At 37.0% G+C, this 22,511-nt stretch overlaps 1 protein-coding gene across 2 annotated transcripts in view; it reads right to left on the bottom strand.

Moving 5' to 3' along the window:
• LOC115268227 (titin-like) overlaps positions 1–22,511 on the bottom strand; it is a 79,667-nt gene that overhangs the window by 3,129 nt on the left and 54,027 nt on the right. For both annotated transcript variants that reach the window (XM_029852249.2, XM_062859845.1), the window contains exons 2-3: positions 11,199–11,356; positions 10,908–11,128 (exon numbers count right to left, since the gene is read on the bottom strand). In XM_029852249.2, the coding sequence (XP_029708109.1) occupies positions 10,908–11,128; positions 11,199–11,333 (356 nt within the window). In that variant the 5' untranslated portion in view covers positions 11,334–11,356. The remainder of the gene's footprint in view (positions 1–10,907; positions 11,129–11,198; positions 11,357–22,511) is intronic.

Below are 22,511 nucleotides of genomic sequence, written 5' to 3'. Positions count from 1 at the left end.
TATGGGGACAAAACAGAAGCTGAATTTGTTGCGTACTTTTCAACTCTTGAATAATGTATTATTATTGCCCCAAAATCGAAACTGTTTGATGGTAGGTATTTAACAGCGTTGCAGTGTTTACCGACTAGAGGTTTGTTCTCGAAAATCGCAATGCATGGCTCAAAAATCTCTGAACACGTGATGTACGATATTTATCCTATTCAGTTGAAGTTGGGACAAACCTATGTCGCATTGGGTGGATTGTCGCAACAAATGCAGGTTGCGGCATTGTCATTATTGTTGCGCGATGGTTGAATTTTGATTCACTGCTCTCGAGCTATATATTTGGGGGTTTGATTGAACTACCGGCCATTAGCTTGGCCAGTGTTAATTGGCATCTTTATGTATGTGTATTAGGCCTGTCCACTTTTTCAAAAATGTTCTCTGGTTCTTAAGTTCACCCCCATAGTTTGATTGACATCATAAAAAGACTAACTTTCCCGAATTTTAATATTTTTTGCTCAATTCCTACAGCATTGATTTCGAATAGGCAAATCATAACAAAACATTTGACAACATGATGCCGATTTAAAATATACAACTAATTGCATATATTAGGGTGTATCATAACAAAATATATCAAAAATTCAACTTTTTAATGTTTTTTTTATTAGAAATGTGATAATTGTGAATTTTTCCTTTAATTTTATCGGCATACGTTGTTGGGAGAACTTGTAGCAAACAAGTACATATTTCAATTTGAGTTGAAAGAATTAATTTTTGACAAGTTTGAGTGTAGTTATGATTTTTTGAAGTTCAAAAATAGTCGAAAAACATAAAATTGATATGATGCACATCTTAATTTCAATGGATTTGGCTGAAATTCTAACCAGTTACTTCTTTTAGGATTCCAATAAAACTATGAGGATGGACTTAAGAATCAGAGAACATTTTTAAAAAAGTGGACAATGGTGATCTAATTTTCTAGAATTCTAAAAAATTACAATGAAGGAAAAAACTTTGTCAGAATGCAGGTTAATGCGGGAAACTGGCATGATTTAATGATGCATTCACTCTCGTTTGACATCTACATCTAAAGGTGACGGTAGAATAATCAAATTTGCATCACAAGAGAAAACTTGTTCAAACAAAAAATATGACTCATGCCTGCTTTTCTGACTATTATGCTCGGTGCAAGAAATTTAAAGTATGCAAAATGTATAGATCATAAATTTAAAAAATAGGTAGACTACATAGAAGTGGCTATAAAGCAGCAATTGCTTGTGAAAAAATCCATCTGTTAATTTTATCTTATAAGAATACACTAAAACCAGTCATATTGGAGACGAACCAACCTTGGGCTGAAAATCTCGATTATAAAGATTAAAAAACCTTTTATATTACATGAAAAAGTAAAACATGTAGGTCCCAATCGGGGCTAAAATTTAAATATTTCACAGTTTTCAAGCCTCGGGAATTATATGAGATTAATTTGAAAATTATATTTTTGAATGGTACATAAATATGTGCTATACCTTGACTCAGAAGGACTGATTCCAGGTAATCACTGATAAAATAATAAAATGTGAACAAAAATTATTTATGGATTCTATAGAAATCTTTACATTATTTCACATTTTTCCCTAAGGGACCATTCATAAACCACGTAGACTTTTTGGGGAGAGGGGGGGGGTCTAGCCAAAGTCTACGCTACATACAAATTTCAAATTTTTTGTATGGACGAAAGTCTACGAGGGGGGAGGGGGGTGTCTGGGATGTTCAAAATTTGGTCTACGTGGTTTATGAACAGCCCCTAATATGTAACTTCTATAATTAGACAGCTTGATCAGGAATTCATCTGGTAAATTATTTAAAAAGTTTTCACGCAGTTTATCTAGGAATTACTGTATCAATGTTTTTCAGAATTTCGATAAGAATTTATCCAGAGAATGTAGTAGCAATTCATTCACTATTTCCTTTAGAACAATTTAGGCAAATTCTTGGTAGTTTGGCATTTTTTTATCGCAGGAAACCATCCAATAGTTCTTATTTGGATACCTTCAGCAATTTCTTGAGAAGCCCGAATTCTACAACAGTTTTTTTTCAGAAATTCTCTCAACAGTTTCTTTTTGAACTCCTAGGTTAAATATTGAATTTTTTTTTAAACATTCATCCATTAATTTAGTCAGGGTTTTATCCCGAGTTTATCTTTAGAAATGCATACCAAAATGCCCATAGGAGTTCAACCAATAATTGATCAGGGAATATCTTCAACAATATTTTAAGTACTTGCTGGATATTTTTTTTTTTATTTCGTTACTTTCAGTGTGATGGTGTGATGAGTAAAACTCACAACTAAAATGTGAGTTCTGGATAAATATCTTCAGGGCCCATATAACCACAGCTACAAAGACGTGTGACTTCAGCTTAACCCTACAGAGGGTGATGGGGTTTAATTCCCAGTCAGACCAGGTACTTTCATAAAAGGAAATTTCCTTAAATTTTGAATATCTTCGTACCTGCCTCATGATAGACATATGCAAAATGGAGGAAGCTCTTAGTTAATAACTTCGGAGGTGCCCATATAACATTAGCTGAAAAGCTAGCTTTGTCCCGGTAGTGGGGACATAACGCGAAGAAGAAGAAGAAGAAGAAGATGAAGAATCTTCAGGAATTTCTCCTAAATTTAGGAATTCTCCTGTACTAAGACGGGCTTGGTGGTCTAGTGGCTACCGCTTCTGATTTATATGCAGAAGGTCCTGGGTTCAATCCCTGGCCCGTCCCTTTCCTCCTACTTTGTATCTTTCTATATACTTTCTCTTTGCTCTCTACATATACAACTCATGTATATAAACATGTTCAGAGCCGTCGCTAGAACAGAAACGGATTGAAAAAGCCGTTTCCCTTCCTTCCAAACTTTCACAGCACAGTGTCACAATCCTATTAGAAAACGCCTACAAGTTATGCAATCAAGCGAGCTGTGCCGCACATCTTCAAAATAATATAAAAAAACACACACAATTCTATCACCTTCCTCTGGTATCCACACACCAATGTGTGAACCTTCTGCCAACCGATTCCCACCAACACTCCAACATCCGCATGAATTTGTTCTGGCGCAGAGGTATATTCGGCCAGATGTGGATACAAACGATTGCAATCATCACTTCCTTACCCCTTCCCCACATTGACCTGCAACCTGACGTGGCAGGCGCCATTGTCGCCTAAAAATAGAAGATCACCAACGCTCACACACTGAAGATGCCTGCTAGTCCCCGGCAGTTATCTCATTGGTCCTTGTGTGAGTGTAGCTGGTCTGGCGATACTGGAGTAGCATCCACGGGCGGTCAATCAAGCTCAAGCTCAAGCTCAATTTAGGAATTCTCCTGTACGTTCAGAAGTTTATTAGGAATTATTCATGCATGTTTAGAAATTGCTTCAGCAGTTCTTCTACTAACTTATTATAGAATTTCCCTCTGGCATTATTTCTTTTTTCTTTTGAATTCCTTAAGTAATTTCTTGAAACGTTTTTTTCCTAGGAATTACTTATGACTCCAAGACAGAGCCGACCTCTGTAAATTTCTTCAAAAAATCCTCCGGAAGCTCGTTAAGGAATTGTTTCCCAAATGTAAAACTAGATACATTTCCTTATTTGTGGTTTTTGATTATTTTTTTCTTAATCATTTCAAAATCGCCAAGGTATCATTTTTTTTTCTGATGGAGAACGTTTATCAGTTTAACATAAAACTTTTTTTAACGAAATTTCCAAATAAAAGGTTCCTGGAAAACTGATTATCGTCTTCCAGAAGGAAAAAAAACAGGAGATAACTTGATTCTTCCTACAAATGTGAATGACTTTTGGATATTTGCTCCGTTATTCTTAAATCAAAAACCAAAACAAATGAGAAAACTTCTTCGGGACTCCTCAGGGATTTTGTTTTTCATTGCTTCCTCCGAGAATTTTTCAGAGAGTTCTGGATGAATGCCTTGAGGAATTCCTCCTAAATTAAGAAATTCTCCAGAAACTTGTTATGAAAATTTGCTTAGGGATATATTTGGCATTTCATTGGGAACTTACCTTAGAAATCTCACTGTGTTTTTATCTATCTTTTGATTCAGTGGAAAATTCAATACAAACATCCCTGACAATTACTTCAGGAATTCTTTCAATTATTTATAAGAACACATTTTTCTGAAGAATTGCTTACCTCAAGAGAGTTTCTTTAGAAATTTGTTCGGCAATTTTTTGAGAAATTTTGAGAAACTTCTGAAATTCCTCAGACAAGTATTTCAGGAGTCCTTTTGATAGTTTCAACGGGTATACGTTTGAAAGTTTCTATAAGAATTCATTAAAAATCTTCAGCGATTGCTGTGGCTACTTTTTGTAGTTGTTTCTTCGCTGATGTCTTCAAGAATAACTAAGTTCTTCAATCTTCTACAAAACAGAACCTTTACTAAGCCCCTATGATTTTTCAAACTCTTAGAACTTCAACATGATTAAATTTGTATCAGCCTTATTAATAATTATCAATTTAATGCCAGCTTATAATGATACTTGTTTCAGACTAATTTTAAGAATTTGGTTTTAATCGTTTATATAAAACGTTTTTCGAATTTTTAAATGGCTTGTTTGTCTTCTTGCAACCTACAAACAGATCTTTTCTATGTTGTGTAGTATACTACAAGTAGCATGTATAACGTTTTAAGGATTGGTTTTAATAACCTGTAGGATGGGCCCTTTCGGGATTTATAGGGTTTTATCACGGGTTTATTAGAGCTGTTAAGATCATTGAGCTTTTAAATGAGTTTTAATGGCTTGATTATAATACCTGGATATAAGAAAACTAAAAATGTTACTTGGATACCCACTAGGTCAAAAGGTATGAGAAAAAGTATGCAAAAAGTTATCCACATCCTTTAAGAGTTTATGAATTCCCGTAAGATTACTTATAGAAATTTCCTATGGAATTCAAGGATAAACTGAGATAAATTTATGCAGAAAATTTCTGTTTGAATCATATCCAGAACCCAGAAATTCTATAGTAAACATTTGAGGGAATCCTTCCTGACAAACCTATTGTACATGCAGCGGAAACACAAAAAAAACTTAATAATTTTCAAAGAGATTTTCTGATATCACATTTTGAGGTGCAGCTCTCACTGCTTGACAGCTCCTTACAGTACAAAGTCTGCCGACTAAAACTAAACTAAACTGAAAATGGACGCGTACTTATTAAAAACATATTGAATACAAAATCAAAATTTTGATTGCGGCCCACTTTGGCATGCAGATTCTGAATATGCAGTTTTCTTGATATTGCTAAAAAATGATTCACTCGTGATTTTTTTAAATCACCTCTAAGAGTGCCTTAAGCAATTTATGAAAGGTTTGCTCTAAGAAAGTTTTCGACAAATTATTTAGAAATTATTCTGACAATTTCTGTAGATATTCATCTTTTAGAAATTCTTCCAACGGTTCAGACTGTTTTCGAAAAGCTCTCCAGGAATTCCTTTGCAAATATTTTAGTACTCGTGCATTTTTTTACGAACTTCCTCTGGCAATTTATTGAGAAATATCTCTAAATTATCCTTGACAAATTCTTTTTCAAATATCCTTTAGGAACGGAGCGCAAAAAATGCAAAATTTCCATATAAATGGCTCAATTTTAGCGCTCCAGAACTTTTTGATTTCCCAACAAAACTACAATTGTTTTTCCTCATTTTTAAGTTTGTTTGCTCACATTCAAGTGGAAGTAATGGTTCAATTACTAAAACAATTTACATCATATAAAACAAAGACCAAACAGATGAAAAAATATGCAAAACTGTTAACGCTGAATTGCACAATTGTGCTGGTCACGAAAGGGATACATAAATTTTTGAGGTTTGTGACCGTTAGACTAACGGCGTCAGTTGTCAAAGCGCTTCGTAAGCCTCGGAGTGTCAGTTCGAGTTCTTTCCAATTCCTCCGACAATACAAGAAGATTCATCAGAACCACTGAATTTCCATCATATTTTATTCAATAAATGATCAATATATTCCTCGCGCAATTGCTTATAGAACTTCGCGGACGATTTCTTCTGAAAATTTCTTAAATGATATTCCCAGTAATTCCTTTAGAAATTCCTCTGGATATTCGTTTAGAAATGTAGGTAATTTCTTTAGTATTTTTTTTTAGAAATTCTTTTCATTACAGAAAATTCAGGCTTGGATGTCTTTTGCTATAAAAAATTAAATAATTATATTTCTGCTGATCAACTTCAAGAGTTCTACCGGGAATACCTCAGGCAATTCCTTTACGAAGTCCGAACATTTATTGGGAACTAAGGAATCTAGCATCACCATTAGGTATTCCTCTGACAATTTCTCAGAGGTTCCCTATGACAATTTCTTCAAACATTTTTTTGCATAACTTCGGCTGGATTTTTTTTTTTCAACTCCTAGAGGAATATCTTCAAAAATTCCCCTGGCAATTCTCCAGGAATTTTCCAAACAACTACTTTTGAGATTTTTACGGCTACTGTAAAAATTTCTTCGAAAAAAAACCTCCAGAACCTCTTTGAAGAATTATCCTGGCAATTACATTTTATCTGAATATTTCTTTCGGAAATTTTCCGTTTTTTTTACATTTTATTTATCTATATATATAAAAATGAGTTTGAAGTTCCTTTGAGGCAACAAAACTCAAGAACGGGTGGACCGATCAGCATGACTCTTGCATGGTTCGATTCGTATTCGTGGTGGCCGTGTTTATATGTACAAAAAGTTACGAAAATTAACTATAAAAGTAAGAAAATCGATAAAGTACAGATTTTTTATGAGCTGGGAAGAAAACCAACACGATTGAAATTAAATCAATCTAGAGTGCGGTGCTATTTTGAGCTCAACAGTTGTCAAACCACCAAAGCTTGGCAAGACAAAGTTTGCCGGGACAGCTAGTAAACAAATAAAAGAGGTAAATTGCCAATTGCTGCACGGTGGCTATTCATAACATGGGGGGGGGGGAGAGTGTGAGGGTGTTATGAAAGACCATGGTCCATACAAATTTATTTATTTTTTGTATAAACAAACACGGTGTAGGCTGTTCGAAATATCCAGAAATATGGACAGCCCACCGCTTAGAAGCTCGCCAATTGTTGCACACCTCATAGGAAAAGCATGAGAGGTGACAAAAATTGGCGATTTACCAACTTTTTTTTAAATTTAAATCCGGCAATTCCTTAAAAAACCTAAGACACTTTCATAAGGGATTCCACAGATAATTTCATGAAGCCATCATCCGTATTGGATAAAGAAATCCGCAAAATATTGTCAGAGAAAAACATTAGGAATTCCCAAAAAACTTACCGGAGAAAACTTCGACAATTGGCAGCTTTATTCAGGACTTCCCTATATATTTTATTTGGTTTGACATTCCTTCAGAATTTTCCTCAGAGAATCCATGAAAATTTTTGCTGATGTCATATCTTCAAGAGTTTCTCTGGTAATTTTTCAGGAATTTTCCATAAAACTTAAGCTATTGCACGAAGAAGGTTAAATTTTTTCCAGTAATTTCCAAAGTAATTCCTCCGGAAAAAAAACTTGCCACAATTCCTCTGTACATTTATTTGAGAAATCTCCAAGATATTGCCGAAAAATTTGCTGTAGGATTTGCCGATTCATTTTTCATGGCTATCTTATATAAACGGATAAACGGATGTCTAAACTAATTGCCAGAAGAATCTCTGGGTGATATTAAGTAATAGTTATCAACAGAACTCCCAAAGAAATTTCAATGACAAAATCCCGAAAATTATGCCAAAAAATTTCACAATAAACTGCAAGTGGATTTTTTAACAAATTACCTAAGGATTTTTTAAATAAACTGACGGAGGATTTGCTACAGGTGCTGCCGGACAAATTTATAAAGGAATTTCAGAAGAAAAAAAACATACATGCAAATAAAGTGATTTGATTGTTAAAATATTTTAATAGGAAATACAAGAGGAAATTTTAAGGAAATTGCCGGAGGTTTTCTTCAAAAAAATGTCTGGAAAATTCCTAAAGAAACCTTGAATTTCTAAGAAAATATCCGAAGAAATGCCTAAAAGAAATGCTGGAGGTAATTCTAAGGAAATATCTGGAATTCCTCAGGAAGTTTCCAGAAGAAATACCTAAAAAATTTCAAATGAGTTCTCAAATAAATTTTTAGAGGATTTCTAGGAAGCTTACCAGAGAAAGTTTCCTTTGTTGACTCAGGGGAAAAAATGCCAGTGAGTAGATGTAGAAATTGTCCGTGTAGCTGCCGGATTAGAATAGCACTACGGACCACCTGTTCCGGGGGTAAAAGTCCAACAAACAGGTAACCCCAATCCAAGGTGTCAGGCGACCCGTGCTGAGGGGGTGGTTGAGGGGGTTTAAAAGATGCTCAATCTTTAACGGAGCCCGTAGCGTGGGTAGATCGCCTTTTTGGGTTGCGTTGCGGTGTTAGATCTACCAAACCGAAATCTAGTGTCGTCCTATTTTTCAATTTTGGAATATGTGTTATGATAATTATAGGCATTATAGTATTTAGTCTTTGCTACTGGTGTTGTGATGACTTCCAGTCTTTGAATAAAACTAAGTTTACCAACTTTACTTTGCATATAGTTAAAAACCTCACCATCTGAGGCTAAACTCAATGCAAAGGAAATCAAATTGGGTTAGGGATCCATGTATGTACTAACTCTTCGAAGACTGGAAAGTGCTAATACGCAAGGAACATACTAGAATCCTTATTACTGAACACCTGTTCCATTGTTGGAATGATATTGCTGCTAATGTTAAAACCCGGGTCCTAAACTTCCTACTGGGAAGAATTTAGCAGTAAAACAAGGGTGATGCTAGGTTTCCGATGCATGGCCAATATCAGTACTCTTGTTTTGTTTTCTAAGAAAACAAAACAGAAACTGTATCAAAATCGATACTTTATTGCCCCTCAATGGCAATTGAGTAATGCGACATGCACTACACTAAGGATACGGGTAATGTCACAATAGATCTAAAAACTGGTCGCAGTGACAAACCCGAACAGGAATAAAAAAAAGATGTAGAAATTTCAGTAGTGAATCCTAAGTAATATGCCGAAGAAACTCCATAAAAAATTAGCGAAGCACTACCTGAAGTAATTGCCTGAGGAATTTATAAAAAAAATACAATCAATTATATGCAAATTTTTGAAATAATTGAAAAAAATCATAAAGGAAATCCGGAGAAGCTAAAGGAATTATCAGAGGAAATTCTAAGGAAATTGAAGGAGAATTTCTTTAAGAAAATGTTTCTGGAATTTTATAGCTTAAAGAATTCCTAGCGTTTTAAAGATTCCAGGAAAATGTCTGGAAAAATTGTGGAATGTGTCCCTGAAGGATTTTATAATGTATTTTTGTTTTCAAATAATGTCAAAGGAATTTACAAGAAAAGAGACAAGAGAAATCTCTGAAAAAATACCGTAGAGTTCATAAAGCAATAGCATGAGAAATTCTTAAGAAACATGACGAAGTAATATCTTAAGGAATTCCTGAAAATTCCTGAAGTAATTTTTAGACACATTTATCCAAAGAACTGCCAGAGTATTTGCTAAATTACCTTAAAATGTCCAATAAAAACTTCCAGAAGAATTCCTCAAAAAATTTCCAGGGGAGAAACATCTATATCAGTTGCTGAAAAAAATCACTGAAAGCAATTCTTTATGAAATTGTTATAGAAATTTCTCAGTAAACTGCAAGAGGAAACTATGAAAAAATCTACCGTGAAATTCCTCAAAAATTGCAGGATAAATTCCTAAATAACTTGCTGGAAGAATTCCTGCATAAATTTCTGAAAAAATATATCCTAAATAATTGCCAAAGGAAGCTCTAATGCATTTTCCACAAGAATTCCTTAAAATATTTTCGAAAGATTTCATTTACCTTTTTTTTTATTATAGAAATCAAAATTGCTTGAGATATTTTTCAGGGGAGTTCTTAAAAGAGTTTGCGGACGAATCCTCCGAAAAAACTGCTGGAGGAATTTTTAAATAAGGTACATTTTGGAAAATTGTTGAAGAAAGTCCAAAAATAATTATTGTTAGAAATTACAAATGAATCTACAGATAAACTGTAAAAAAATAATGAATAAAAAAACTGTAGGAACAAATAAATTGTCAAAAGAGTACTTAGATAAACTTTCCGATGAGTTTCTGGAGAATTTCTGAAAAAAAAAATAGACGGTACAGTTTTTTAACAAACTGTCAGTCGTCGTGAAGACATTTCCCGAAGGAATTTCTGTTGAGATTATCAAAGAAATTGCTGAACAAAAACTCTTCGGAGCGACAACGATTTTAATTCGTCCCTACGTTTCGGCAAGGTTTACTACCATCATCTTTGCTGAAGCGTAGGGATTAATTGATACCGTTACGACTCCGAAGAGCTTCAGGACTGCACAACGGATAAATCCAAAATTAAGTGCATAACACTAACTCTTGAATCATCGGTTGAGATCTTAAAAGAAGTACCAAAACAGTTTTTAAAGAAACTTCTTGATTTATTTGTTAAGTAAAACGACGGAAATAATCTTAAGGTAATTTTAGACACAATTTCCGACAGAATTCCGAAAAAGAATAATAAGCTTGAATGGGAAAGATTTGAGGCCAACTTTGAGTTCAGCAGGTTTTAAAAACATGACGAAGAGAGCAAAACGGTGATGCAAATGAAAAAAAAAACTTAAGTTCCCCTATAATGCTTCCAAAATTGTCCAAATACGTATAAGTTTTACCAAAAATTTAGTTACTCTTTGAAAAATCATCTGGTCATAACGTATGCATCAAAGAAGAGATTCTATTGTTCGAAATAAGCTTCAAAAATTATGCAAAATATTCTCTTGTGATATAAAATATTACTCTAGTTATTACTCAAATCGTAAACCACCTTACCCAACGAGAGGCTGATAAGCAATCGGTGCCGGAAGTTGCTGTTGTAGCTGCTGCTCCTGTTGCTCCTGCTGCGGCACACTCTGAACATTGTCCGAATAGTACACATAGTAATTGCTGTGTGGTCCCAACGCTATCGAGTGTTCATACTGGACGCCATTCCTCGAATGTGCCACCTCTGCCACCGTTGGTGGTGCCGACTGTGCGTGGACCACGGTGAACACCTAAAAGGGTCAAAACAGATTTGAGAGCAATTTGGGTTCCGTCGAAAGGCGATTGCCGAACCACACCTACCTCATCCGGTGGAACGGTCGGCAGGAGTATCGTTCGAACTTGTTTCGCCGGCGGGTCGTTTGGAGACGGACTTTGGGCGGCCGTCGTCCCGAGCACGGACGACGTGACCAGTAAGAGTGCTACCGTCGTCAGCATCCTGGATCATCAAGGCTCGGAATCTGCGAATGAAGATGCAAAACCGAATTGGTAATTATGGTCTGTTGCACTCTTGAGGGGGAGAGAGGATGATCATGACGATAATATGCGCATGGGTGTTGCAATTGTGCAGGCCAATTTGGCGCGATAATCTCACGAGCACGACGACGCGGATGAAACAAGATGATGTGCAATTACTCCGTGAGCTCAGTTTGCGTCCGATGAAGGAGGATTACTTTTCGATTACGGCTGCGAAATTGATATCTGGTGTGCAAAAATGTTCACCCCAATTGAGGAGGGTCGTCGATCGGGTTGTTTTCGCCCATAATTTGAAGCACGTTGCTCCGCATGGGCGGACTTGCGGTGCACAATTTTTAAGCATCGACGACGGTGAGCTACAACAGTGACCGGCAGAAAAAAGATGATACACGTGTGGTAGTCACTGAAGACAAAAAATCCGATGCCATAATGATGATAATTATCTGATGCTTAAATATGCTAATTTTTTGTTCATATCACTATGCCACTATTTATCTGGTTCGTGGTTGTTCAGTAGTTCCATTCAATTTTGTTCAGCATGATGCTTTTCCACAGTAGAGTGTCTTTTTTATTACTTCTGTGAACATTAATTTGAGTTTTTTGTTTTCTTTTCAATCAGAGTAGTTATTGAAGAATCTCTACATTTATTTTTTGAGCACACAACTTATATTTACATGTGTTTACTTTAGGGCATAAAGCTATAATTAATACTAATCATGTACTATGATACTAGGCACATCTACTTCCCCGATGGACCACTGATAAAAGAATATTGGACATAATTATCCGATCGTATTCAGTTAACAAACTTTACTTACGTGATTCGTCTACAAATGATTTAATTTCCTGTCTCGATATCTGGTTATATTTCGAACTATTCACTACATTCTTTTTGTTCTAACCATCATGATCCTACTACCTGCAGGGCTAGGAAACCAATAATCTTAAATCTCTCTACTTACTTTCATTTATAGATTTTTTACAGACAAACACTTTTACCTGTAATGACGGTTTCATTGCATCCTTTTCGATGTTGGCTTCGTCACGTGATATATGAAAAGCCCAAAAACAAACACACCGAATGATTACCACCTTAAGTGGATCCAGAAATGTGATTGCTTTGCCTTCGGATGTACAGCTCCTTGAGATTATTATACCTGGCATAATATAAACATCTTTACTCCGTTTCGCTTTTTCGCCCCAATGGGCATTCCTCTCATAAACGGTTCCTGCTGTAGATCCTATAAAGGATAAGGCATTAGTATTTTTCACTACCACAGACGAACAGATGCCATGTCTAGGACACATTTCGTGTTCAGTGTCATAAAGGTGATCTTTTTCTGTTTATTTTGTTTCATATGAATTATTATGGGACATCTGATCAATTTCTGAAGATCGTATGGTGCAATTCAATGAAACACGGTAAGATCTTTTTATAAGAGCAACCGAAAGAACCGAACCAGATCACGGATGCAAGTTATCAAAAAAAATTGATTATTGCAGTTACACCCTTTTGATACTGAACTTTGACACAGCACTGTGACACAAAACTATGAGAAATATCTAGTACTAAATGACTTAGTGATCCTCAAAGTTGTCACTCTCTAGGAAGCGTGGTTGGTGGAAATGATACCCGGTGTATAACTTGCAAAAATCAGAGCACAAATACAGATATGTAACTCTGCGATGGAACGGTTAAAGTTGTTGAAGATTTGTCTGGAAATATTTAGGCGTATGATGACAGTTTGTTCCAGTTTTCATGAAAAATCGGTTTAGTACTTTTAACAGACAAGCCTGGTGATGTAGCGGCTACAGCTGCTGATTCGTACGCAGAATGTCCTGGTTTCAATCCTTGGCCCGTCTCTACTTTGTATCTTTCTATCTACTTTCTTTCTTTTTGCCTTTCTCGTACACTAATTGTACTGGAAAGGCTATATGTTCACTCCAAAAATGACTTTTTGATAGAAGCCCCGGAGGGTCGAGTCATATACATATACCAATCAACTCAGCTCGACGAGTTGAGGTGATGTCTGTGTGTATGTATGTGTGTGTGTGTGTGTGTGTGTGTGTGTGTGTGTGTGTGTGTGTGTGTGTGTGTGTGTGTGTGTGTGTGTGTGTGTGTGTGTGTGTGTATGTGTGTGCGTGTGTGTGTGTATGTGTGAGTGTGTACAAAAAAACTCACATCACTTTTTGGCAGTAAACCTCAACCGATTCCAATGACCGACGGTTCATTCGACGCGGAATCTGGTCCCATTGTTTCCTATTGAAAATGGTTCGGATCGGTCCAGCCGTTCCGGAGATATGGCCATTTAGGTGTTCCGGAACGGTACCCCAGGAAGGGACCAGATATGAAAATGCATCAAACCTATGCATGCGACACATCAAACCATGGCATTTTCGATAACCTGATGAGCGGTAAGCAGAAAAATATTCTTAGACCATATCTGAACCGGTAGTGTTCCGGAACCGGTTCCGGGTATCCCGCCGGAAGTGGCCAAATATCAAAGTGAACCAAACCCATGCATGCGACACATCAAACCACGGCATTTTCGATAACCTGTTGAGCGGTAAGCAGGAAAATAGTCTCAGACCATATCTGGACCGGTAGTGTTCCCGAACCGGTTCTGGGTGTCCCGCTGGAAGTGGTCAAATATACAATTGAACCAAACCCATGCATGCGACACATCAAACCACGGCATTTTCGATGACCTGATGGACAATGAGCACGAAAACCATCTCAGAGCATATCTGAACCGGTAGTGTTCCGGAACCGGTTCTAGGCGTCCCGCTGGAAGTGGCCAAATATACAAGTGAACCAAACCCATGCATGCGACACATCAAACCACGGCATTTTCAATTACCTGATGGACAATGACCAGGAAAATCATCTCAGACCATATCTGAACCAGTAGTGTTCCGGAACCGGTTCCGGGGTTCCAGCCGAAGTGGTCAAATCTGAAAGAGAAACAAACCTGTGCATGCGTCACATCAAATAACGGCTTTATAGATTACCTAATGAACGGCAAGCAAGTGTTTCGGAATCGGTTTTGAGGTGCCGGAAGAGGCCAAATGTAAAAGTAATCCAAATCCAGGCATGTGACGCATCAAATCGTGGCTTTTGCGATAACCCGATGAACAGTTAGCAAGAAAATAGCCTTAGATCACACTAGAGACAACTGGTAGTATTCCGGAATTGGTTCCGAGAGTCCTGTCGAAATTGTCAAACTCTGCATGTGACACCTTCAATTTGCAACGTTTTTGGTTAAGCGATGAACAGTTAACAAGACAATAGTGTCAGACCATGTTTGGTTCAGCCGGTAGTTACCCGGAATCAGATCCGGGTAGCAAAATGTAAAATTCAACCAAACCCATGGATGCGGTACATCAAATCACGACCAGTCTTGTAAACATTCGACACTTTTTACAACCTTCATTTCGCTGCCGCAGTCGGATGTCAGCTTGCTTTGTTACATTCGTGCGCTACCGTTACCTCTTACACACAACACGAGCAGTAGAACGAAGATCCATAAACATAAGAAAGGGTCAAATTAATGTCATCTGACTCGATGACATTTGTCTAATTCTAGCTTTACGCATAGATGTTCAGTCAATTCCGACTGTGAATGTTAATATTAGTTTATTCTTGCATGTTGCATTAAATTCGACACACAGATGGGCAACATAGCTCTTATTATGGAAGAAGACAGGAATAACAAAAGCCGAACCGTCTCCCGAAGCCGCTATCGTCGTGAAGTGCATTCGTTTGACATTTTTATTTCGGACAGTAATTTGATTGCTTGTGTTGCGAATGTCGGAGACAAAGGAGGCCGAATATCGACGAAAAGGTTCAAATGACTGTGATCTCTAACAAGATTGATCACGACTTATCGACAACCTGATGGAAAAATAGGGTCATGCCACATTATATTCCCGGTAGTGTTGCGGGTTCAGCTGTGGCTTCGAAAGTAGTTAAAAGTAAAAGTGAATCAAACCCATACACGCGATATATCAAATCGCGATGATTAGGTAAAGGTGAAGAATTAGCAATAAAATAATCTCAGACCATAATTGGGACAAACGGTAATGTCATGGAATCAGATCCGGGTATTCCACCGGAAATTACCAAATATAAAAATGAACCAAACCCATACATACGACACATCAGATCGCAGATTTTTTGATAATCTAATGAACGGTTAGCAAGAAAATAGCCTTAGATCACATTAGAGACTAGCTGTTGTGTAGCAGAACCAACGTTCATGTGAAAAATTTAATCGTGGCTTTGTTCAATGGCCTGATAAACGTTAGGTATGAACAACAGTGACAAATACATATGTCTAAGTTATGAAAGAGAACAAAATATAGACAAAACTAAAGCGATCTCATCAAATCGTACCATTCCAGATTCCTAAGGTGTAAATTTATAGCAACGTTGAATGGAAAAATAAGAAGATGGCGGCTGTTTTAAGGAATTTTGAGCTCTAAAACTGTATAAAACTAGCTGTACCCGGCAAACTTTGTCTTGCCTACTGCGTTTTTCTACGTTTCAAGTTTCTAGCCAAAACCAAGTCCCCGATCAAAATGTATGGAAGATCGATTTTCAAAAACTCGCAATTTTTTCATGTTTTTGGCTCATAAACCTTCCTTGGGTGAAAACTAACAGAACAAAACAAAGACGACCCAAATCTGACGTTCCGTTCTCAAGTTATGTGCGGTCCCACGTATGCCACTGCATTTATATATATATATATATATACATATATATATATATATATATATATATATATATATATATATATATATATATATATATATATATATATATATATATATATATATATATATATATATATATATATAGATAGATAAGTGTATTTGGTATGGGAAATATGTTCGGAGTCCACCAGAGTATCCAATATAGCGGTCCAAAATCCAAGATAATGGTCCAGTTTCCAAGTTAGCGCCTATTTTATAGGATTTTAAATTCTTGCATTATGGGCATATTTTGTATGGAAATATGTCCACAATTCAAAATTCGTAATCAGAAAACCCAAGCTGTGCACTGTCTGCACAAGGTCTGCAATATGACTATAGTTTGAATGGGGAAGAATGCTGGTCTTCGTCCAAAACAGGTAACCAGAAAATCATAAACGACTTGCCCAAATTCAATACGGTGACTATTTTATGTAATTTTATGTAATTTAGGTGCAGAAAAATGAATACAGTGGCGTTTCGGTTTTATCACTAGTCGTTTTAATCACTACTCGCCCAAATTCACGGTTTTCTATTCGATTTTATCACGATTTTCGTTTCGTTTTTATCACACTTGTTCTAAAACATTCCGAAATCAATATTAAACCAATACAGCATTGCCCAGTCCACCAAAACTGTTAAAAAATGTGAACTACGACTCATATATTTTGCAGCTGAACGATTTTGAATAAAAAATTTACATTTTTTTCTCGTTTCACCAAATTCACGGTTTCGTTTATATCACGGTAAAATTTTTTTTGATCGTGATAAAACCGAAAAACCACTGTACCAGAATACCCAAGATGGTGTCTCAATATTCAAGATGGCGCTTAGTTTAGTTGAGGTAGATATCCGGAGTCAAAAAATGATGCCAGGAAAATCTAAAATGACCTTTTCGAAATTTTGCGGCTTCATAACACTTTTTTGATTTGAATTTTGGATCGTTGTCTTATATTTTCTGAATATTGGATGTTATGCTAATATAAAATGTATCCATATTGAGTAGATTTAGCAAGCATTTATCATTTTGTATATTTGTCAATGTCATCAACACGTAGCTTGAGTTTTGTTGAAAGGATATTTTAAAGCACAAGAAAGGCACCATCACCGCTAGGTGGATTAATTAGGGGTTTTTTTTCTCTACATACACAGGTCATGTATATTAGCAAGTTCATAGCCATCGCTTGAACAGAAGCGGGTTCAAAAGCCATCAGCAGCCGTTTTTTTTTTTTTTTTTTTTTGTCTGTATTAACGAGATTTTTAGCCCTAGGCTAGTTCATCTCGGGACCCACGCTTTACTTCCCTTCCGAAGGAAGAACTCACATTATGTGAGTATGTCGGGAGTGGGATTCGATCCCAGGTCCTCGGCGTGATAGTCTTGTGTTCTAACCACCACACCAGGTCCGCTCCACATCAGCAGCCGTTCCTTTCAGCTTTCACAGCATTGTATCAATCTATCATATAACGCCTACAAATTATGCAACCAAGCGAGTTTTACCACTTCTTCTCCAGAGAGTAATTAACACACAACCTATCACCTAAATATATCTCCAATCCATGGATCGCATCACCGACCAAAGGCGACTCCCAGATCTCACATCCTACCCTACTAACAAATTCTCCATCCATGCTGGTTGTGGGGACGTAGAGTGTTCTCTGTCTCTAGAAGCAACAACCATCACTCTCTAGCATTCCTTTCCCTTCCCAACTGACTGTAAGGACTTGGCCGGCGCCGGTATTGATCCAAATTGTATGAGCTGCCTAAATTGCACTTTGAGAATTAGTACAGTGCACAATGGTTTATTTTCCCATTTTCACGCTCTTAATTAATAACTCGTAAGATTGAGGAAATAGAGCAATGGTGTCTTCGGAAAAGTTGACGAATTTTTCTGTCAATGTAGATTTGATTGCAATTAAATCGTTGTATGGACATTTTTTATTATGGTCATATCTCCTCAGTAGACGATCGTGGACGGACAAACTAACCCTTATTTGAAAGCTCTTTAGATGTACTTTCTGATAAGGGTATCCTCAGCTGCACTTTTTTGCCCCTAAGAAAGATATGTATCCCTAAAAGTGGATGAAAAAAATCATAAATTTATCTATAACTCGTCTCATTTAATTCCTACAGCTTCGATGTCTTCGGCAAATTTGCGTACTTTATTGATACATACAACTTTGCAGAACATTGTATGGGCCTAAAAATTCAACAAATGTATGTTTTACTTAAAAAACGTGTTTTTGGGGCTAACTTTCAAACACAGGCCTCTATCTCCATTGGTGTAAAAAATACAACATTGACGTCTTCAGGAAAGTTGTTTGAAATCAAAAATGCTACAACTTTGCCGAAGACGTCAACCCTCTATCTTAACAAATTAAAAAAAATAATTTTGTATCTCACTTTTAGGGGGATTGATCCGAAAACTCTAACTGTCAAAAGATGGCGCTGGTCATTCCCGTCAACTTTTCCGAAGACACCATTGCTCTATTTCCTCAATCTTACGAGCTATTAATTAAGAGCGTGAAAATGGGAAAATAAACCATTGTGCAGTGTCCAAGCCCCTTATTCAGTTGGATCTCAGTGAAATTTATACCAGTTCAGATCAATCACGGAGGAGCAACCATTGACATGTACAGTCAGTCTGACTGGTTTGAAAACAGTAAGTATTGTAGTGAAAGAGTATTGGTGATAATTTTTCGTATTTTCATGTTTGGTGCATGCTCATTATTATTATTTGAATGTCTCTTCCAATTTGCGTAATTTTTACAGCAGTTTGTTATATATGTGTACACTAAAACTTGCTTTTTATTCTTAACCATCTAATCTTATTTACAGCTCTTTTGTTCACTTGCAGTTTGTATAGCGCCTACACTTATTCTATTCTAATTCTACTATTATCGAACTGGTTGCCTATGTGCTGCTTTCACTTTCTACTCTGTCCATGGTAGAATGATGAGCACAAGAATGATGTTGTGTGGCTGCTGTTCCTTTTCCAGTCCGATTGAGGGTCCATTATTAGTTGCCATTTCGCCGATATCTCATTATCCGGGTCCGTTAGAGCTATGAGAGCTCAAAAGTGGCTCAAGTGCCAGCCGCTATCGGGGGAAAGAGCAACTGACGAAGTGTCGGGGCTGGGACCGAACCATCCACTTATGAAGCGAACGTGTAACCACTTGCGCCAAAAAAAAAAGTCTACGGAGGGGGAGGAGGGTCGGAGATGGCCCAAAATGAGTCTCGTAGTTTATGGACAGCGCCCTATGGCAACGGTCACCAGGGGGCGTTTATAGGGAAAAGTAAAGAAAGGTTGCAGGGGTGTTTCAAAGGGTCCCTGAGTATTTCAAGGGACTACCTGAAGATGTCTGAAGCATTTCAGGGGGTCTCAGGGGTTCCAGCGTATCTCAGGGAGTCCCAAAGTGTTTCACGAGGGCTCCAGTGGTTCTCAGGGGCGCTTAAAGACAGTGATCCTCAGCCTAACTTTCTTTGCGGGCCAAAATTGAATTTTGAAAAGCCACTGCGGGCCGCAAGTCATTAAGAGTTTATTTTCAACTATTTTCAAGATTCAGTACAAAATTCATTTGTTTGATTTTTTGAAAATATTGACCAATAGCAGAAAATTTTATTTCACTTGAAAAAATCCTGAAATCGTAGGGAATCAAATATGGTTCAATGACCGTAATATTTAGGTTTTGTAGTTCTTAGTATTAAACATGTCGAGCAAATTATTTTAAACTAGTTACTGAAAAAAGATACGACAAATAAGCAATAGCGATGCTGGCTAGAACAATATGGACCTCTTTAAAAATGTTGTGGATAACCCTACTGTGCAGAAACGAACATGGATATTTCATTCATAAATCCTCTAGATCCAGTTTTCACAGATTTCCGAATGAAGTTTCTTTTTGCAGCTTATGAATTTGCTGAGAAGTATATTGAACCCCTTTATTAAAAAAAATCTTGGAACTGTGTTCCAAGTTTTTGGGGGCTTTTCGTGGATTTTGAGGAATTTAAGAATGATTTGTAGCGATTTCAGGATTCTCGTAAAAAGTCCGAAAACTGCCTGGAGATACTGTTGTGCAAATCCTTGATAACATTTATTTTATGTTTTTCTTGTGTAATTTCTTAGGAAGCCAATGAAGAAAAACCTGCAGATATGATTTTCTGAGCAATGTGTGCAAGTATTTGTAGCCGATTTAGAATAGATATTTCAAGAGGAATTTCTCAAAAATATTTCAAGGGGTATGAAAAGTATCTTACCCAATCCCTGAAGTTTTTGACGAAATTTGGGTAACATTTCCTTTAAAAAAAATCTGCGAAATGTTTTGGAATATTTGGAATTACTGGCAGAAGTGCTGAATATAAAGTATATTGAATATAAGGAATGTTTTCGCCGATAAAAACAAGAGGGACATTATTTTAATTTTATTTTCGTCAAATTAGACAAATTACTAATCACGAATTCTGCCACAAGTTCGAAATCCATGGCAGGGGGCCTGTAAATTTAACCGAAACTCATTATTTAAGCGAAACACACCGTTCTTAACAACAGTTTCGAATACTCTCGTAACAAAATTCGAAAAACTTTTACAGTTTTTTACAGTTTGTAAAACTTTCAAAAATCTTACTTCATTTAATAAACTCTCCAGGATATTGGCCAAACCTCAATAGTTAGTATTCATTCTCATGAAAGTTCTAAAATATGGTGAAATTTCTGATTTTCATAATGGAATCTATGAGTGGGCCACTTTCTAATACATTTCAAAATTGGTTCGCGGGCCGCACAAAACCTTGTAGAGGGCCGCATGCGGCCCGCGGGCCGCAGTTTGGTGACCACTGCTTTAAGAGATCTCAGGACGTTCTGGGGGGGGGGGGTCTCTGGGGCATTTCAGGGTGCTTCAGAGGGTCTCAGATGCTTTTCAGTGGTATACAGTGGGTTTCTGCGGGTCTTTGGGGTGCTTCAATGGGTCTCAAAGACGTTTCGGGGGGGTTGAAATACCATGGAACCTAAACCTAAAGTAATCTTAAGAGTACTTTAGAGGATCCCAGAGACTTTTTATTTATCATTTTTATTGATATTTTTCGGTGAGCTCACCGAAAAATATCAATAAAAATGATAAATATCAGTTAACGGTGATTAACACAACCAATTAGGATCCCAGAGACGTTTAAGATTGTTTCAGAGGCTTCCATGGGGTACCAATATGTCTCAGGGGCGATTAAAAGTGTTCCAGGGAGTTTCTTTGGGTCTCTGAGATGCTTCGAGGAGTCTCAGGTGCGTTTTGGGAGGTTACTAGAACTTCAAGGGACCCATTAGAGGGTGAAAATGTGCCTCAGGAGGTCGCAGATGCGTTCCAGGGAGTCTTAGATGCGTTTCAGGAGGTCTCATTTGCGTTACAGGGTGACCCTGGGCATTTCACGGGAGTTCCTCAATGATGTTTCAATAAATCTCAGGAGATTTCAAGGGATCTCAGGGTCTCAAGAAGTTTCATGAGGTCCTAGCAGAGATGTAAAGATGATTTTCTGTATCATTTGTTCAAAAATCGGTATCCCACACAAAATTCTGATGAAGAATCTGTACACTCGATTCATTTTTTGCACGAGTCTGGTTTATGCTACAACTCAGTCAATTTTCAACAGATTCGCATGCAATTTTGTACACGTGTTGGCACGATTAGTACTCTCTGTGTACTAAATTTCATGAGAATCGGTTAAAAATTGACTGAGTAATAGCAAAAACTAGACTCGTGCAAAAAAATTATCGGGTGTATCCTATACAAAAAAAATCGGCAAAAGGTTATTGCAACCATAACAAATTGCAAATGCTCCATAGAAAATCAAAAAGCGCTCCATGAAGAATGAACATATGTTCCATGAAAATATGCAATGTTACCCATAAATAATTAAAAACGTTCCATCTATATATATAAAAATGAGTTTGAAGTTCCTTTGAGGCAACAAAATTCAAGAACGGATGAACCAATCAGCATGGTTCTTGAGCGGTTCAGTTCGTATTCGTCGTGACTGTGTTTATATGTACAAAAAGTTACGAAAATCAACTAGAAAAGTAAGAAACGATAAACGATGAAACGATCGATCAATACTGACTATACATGTCAATGGTTGCTCCTCCGTGATTGATCTGAACTGGTACCAGTTGCAACTGTGATCCAACTGAATAAGGGGCTGGGACATTCCACTTATTCTCAAAGTGCAATTTTAGCAGCTCATGCATATTTATTTGATCAATAACGGCGCCGGCCAAGTCCTTATAGTCAGTTGGGAAGGGAAAGGAATGTTAGAGTGTACTGGTTGTTGCTACTAGAGACCGAGAGCACTCTGCGTCCCCACAACCCGCACGAACTGGGGTAGTTTTAGACGGAAAGGATGGA

This window comes from Aedes albopictus, chromosome 3, assembly GCF_035046485.1.
Source record: "Aedes albopictus strain Foshan chromosome 3, AalbF5, whole genome shotgun sequence".
Classification (NCBI taxonomy): Eukaryota; Metazoa; Arthropoda; class Insecta; order Diptera; family Culicidae; genus Aedes; species Aedes albopictus.
Note: the sequence above shows the minus strand (reverse complement) of the source record. Positions and strands in the feature narration are given on the sequence as shown.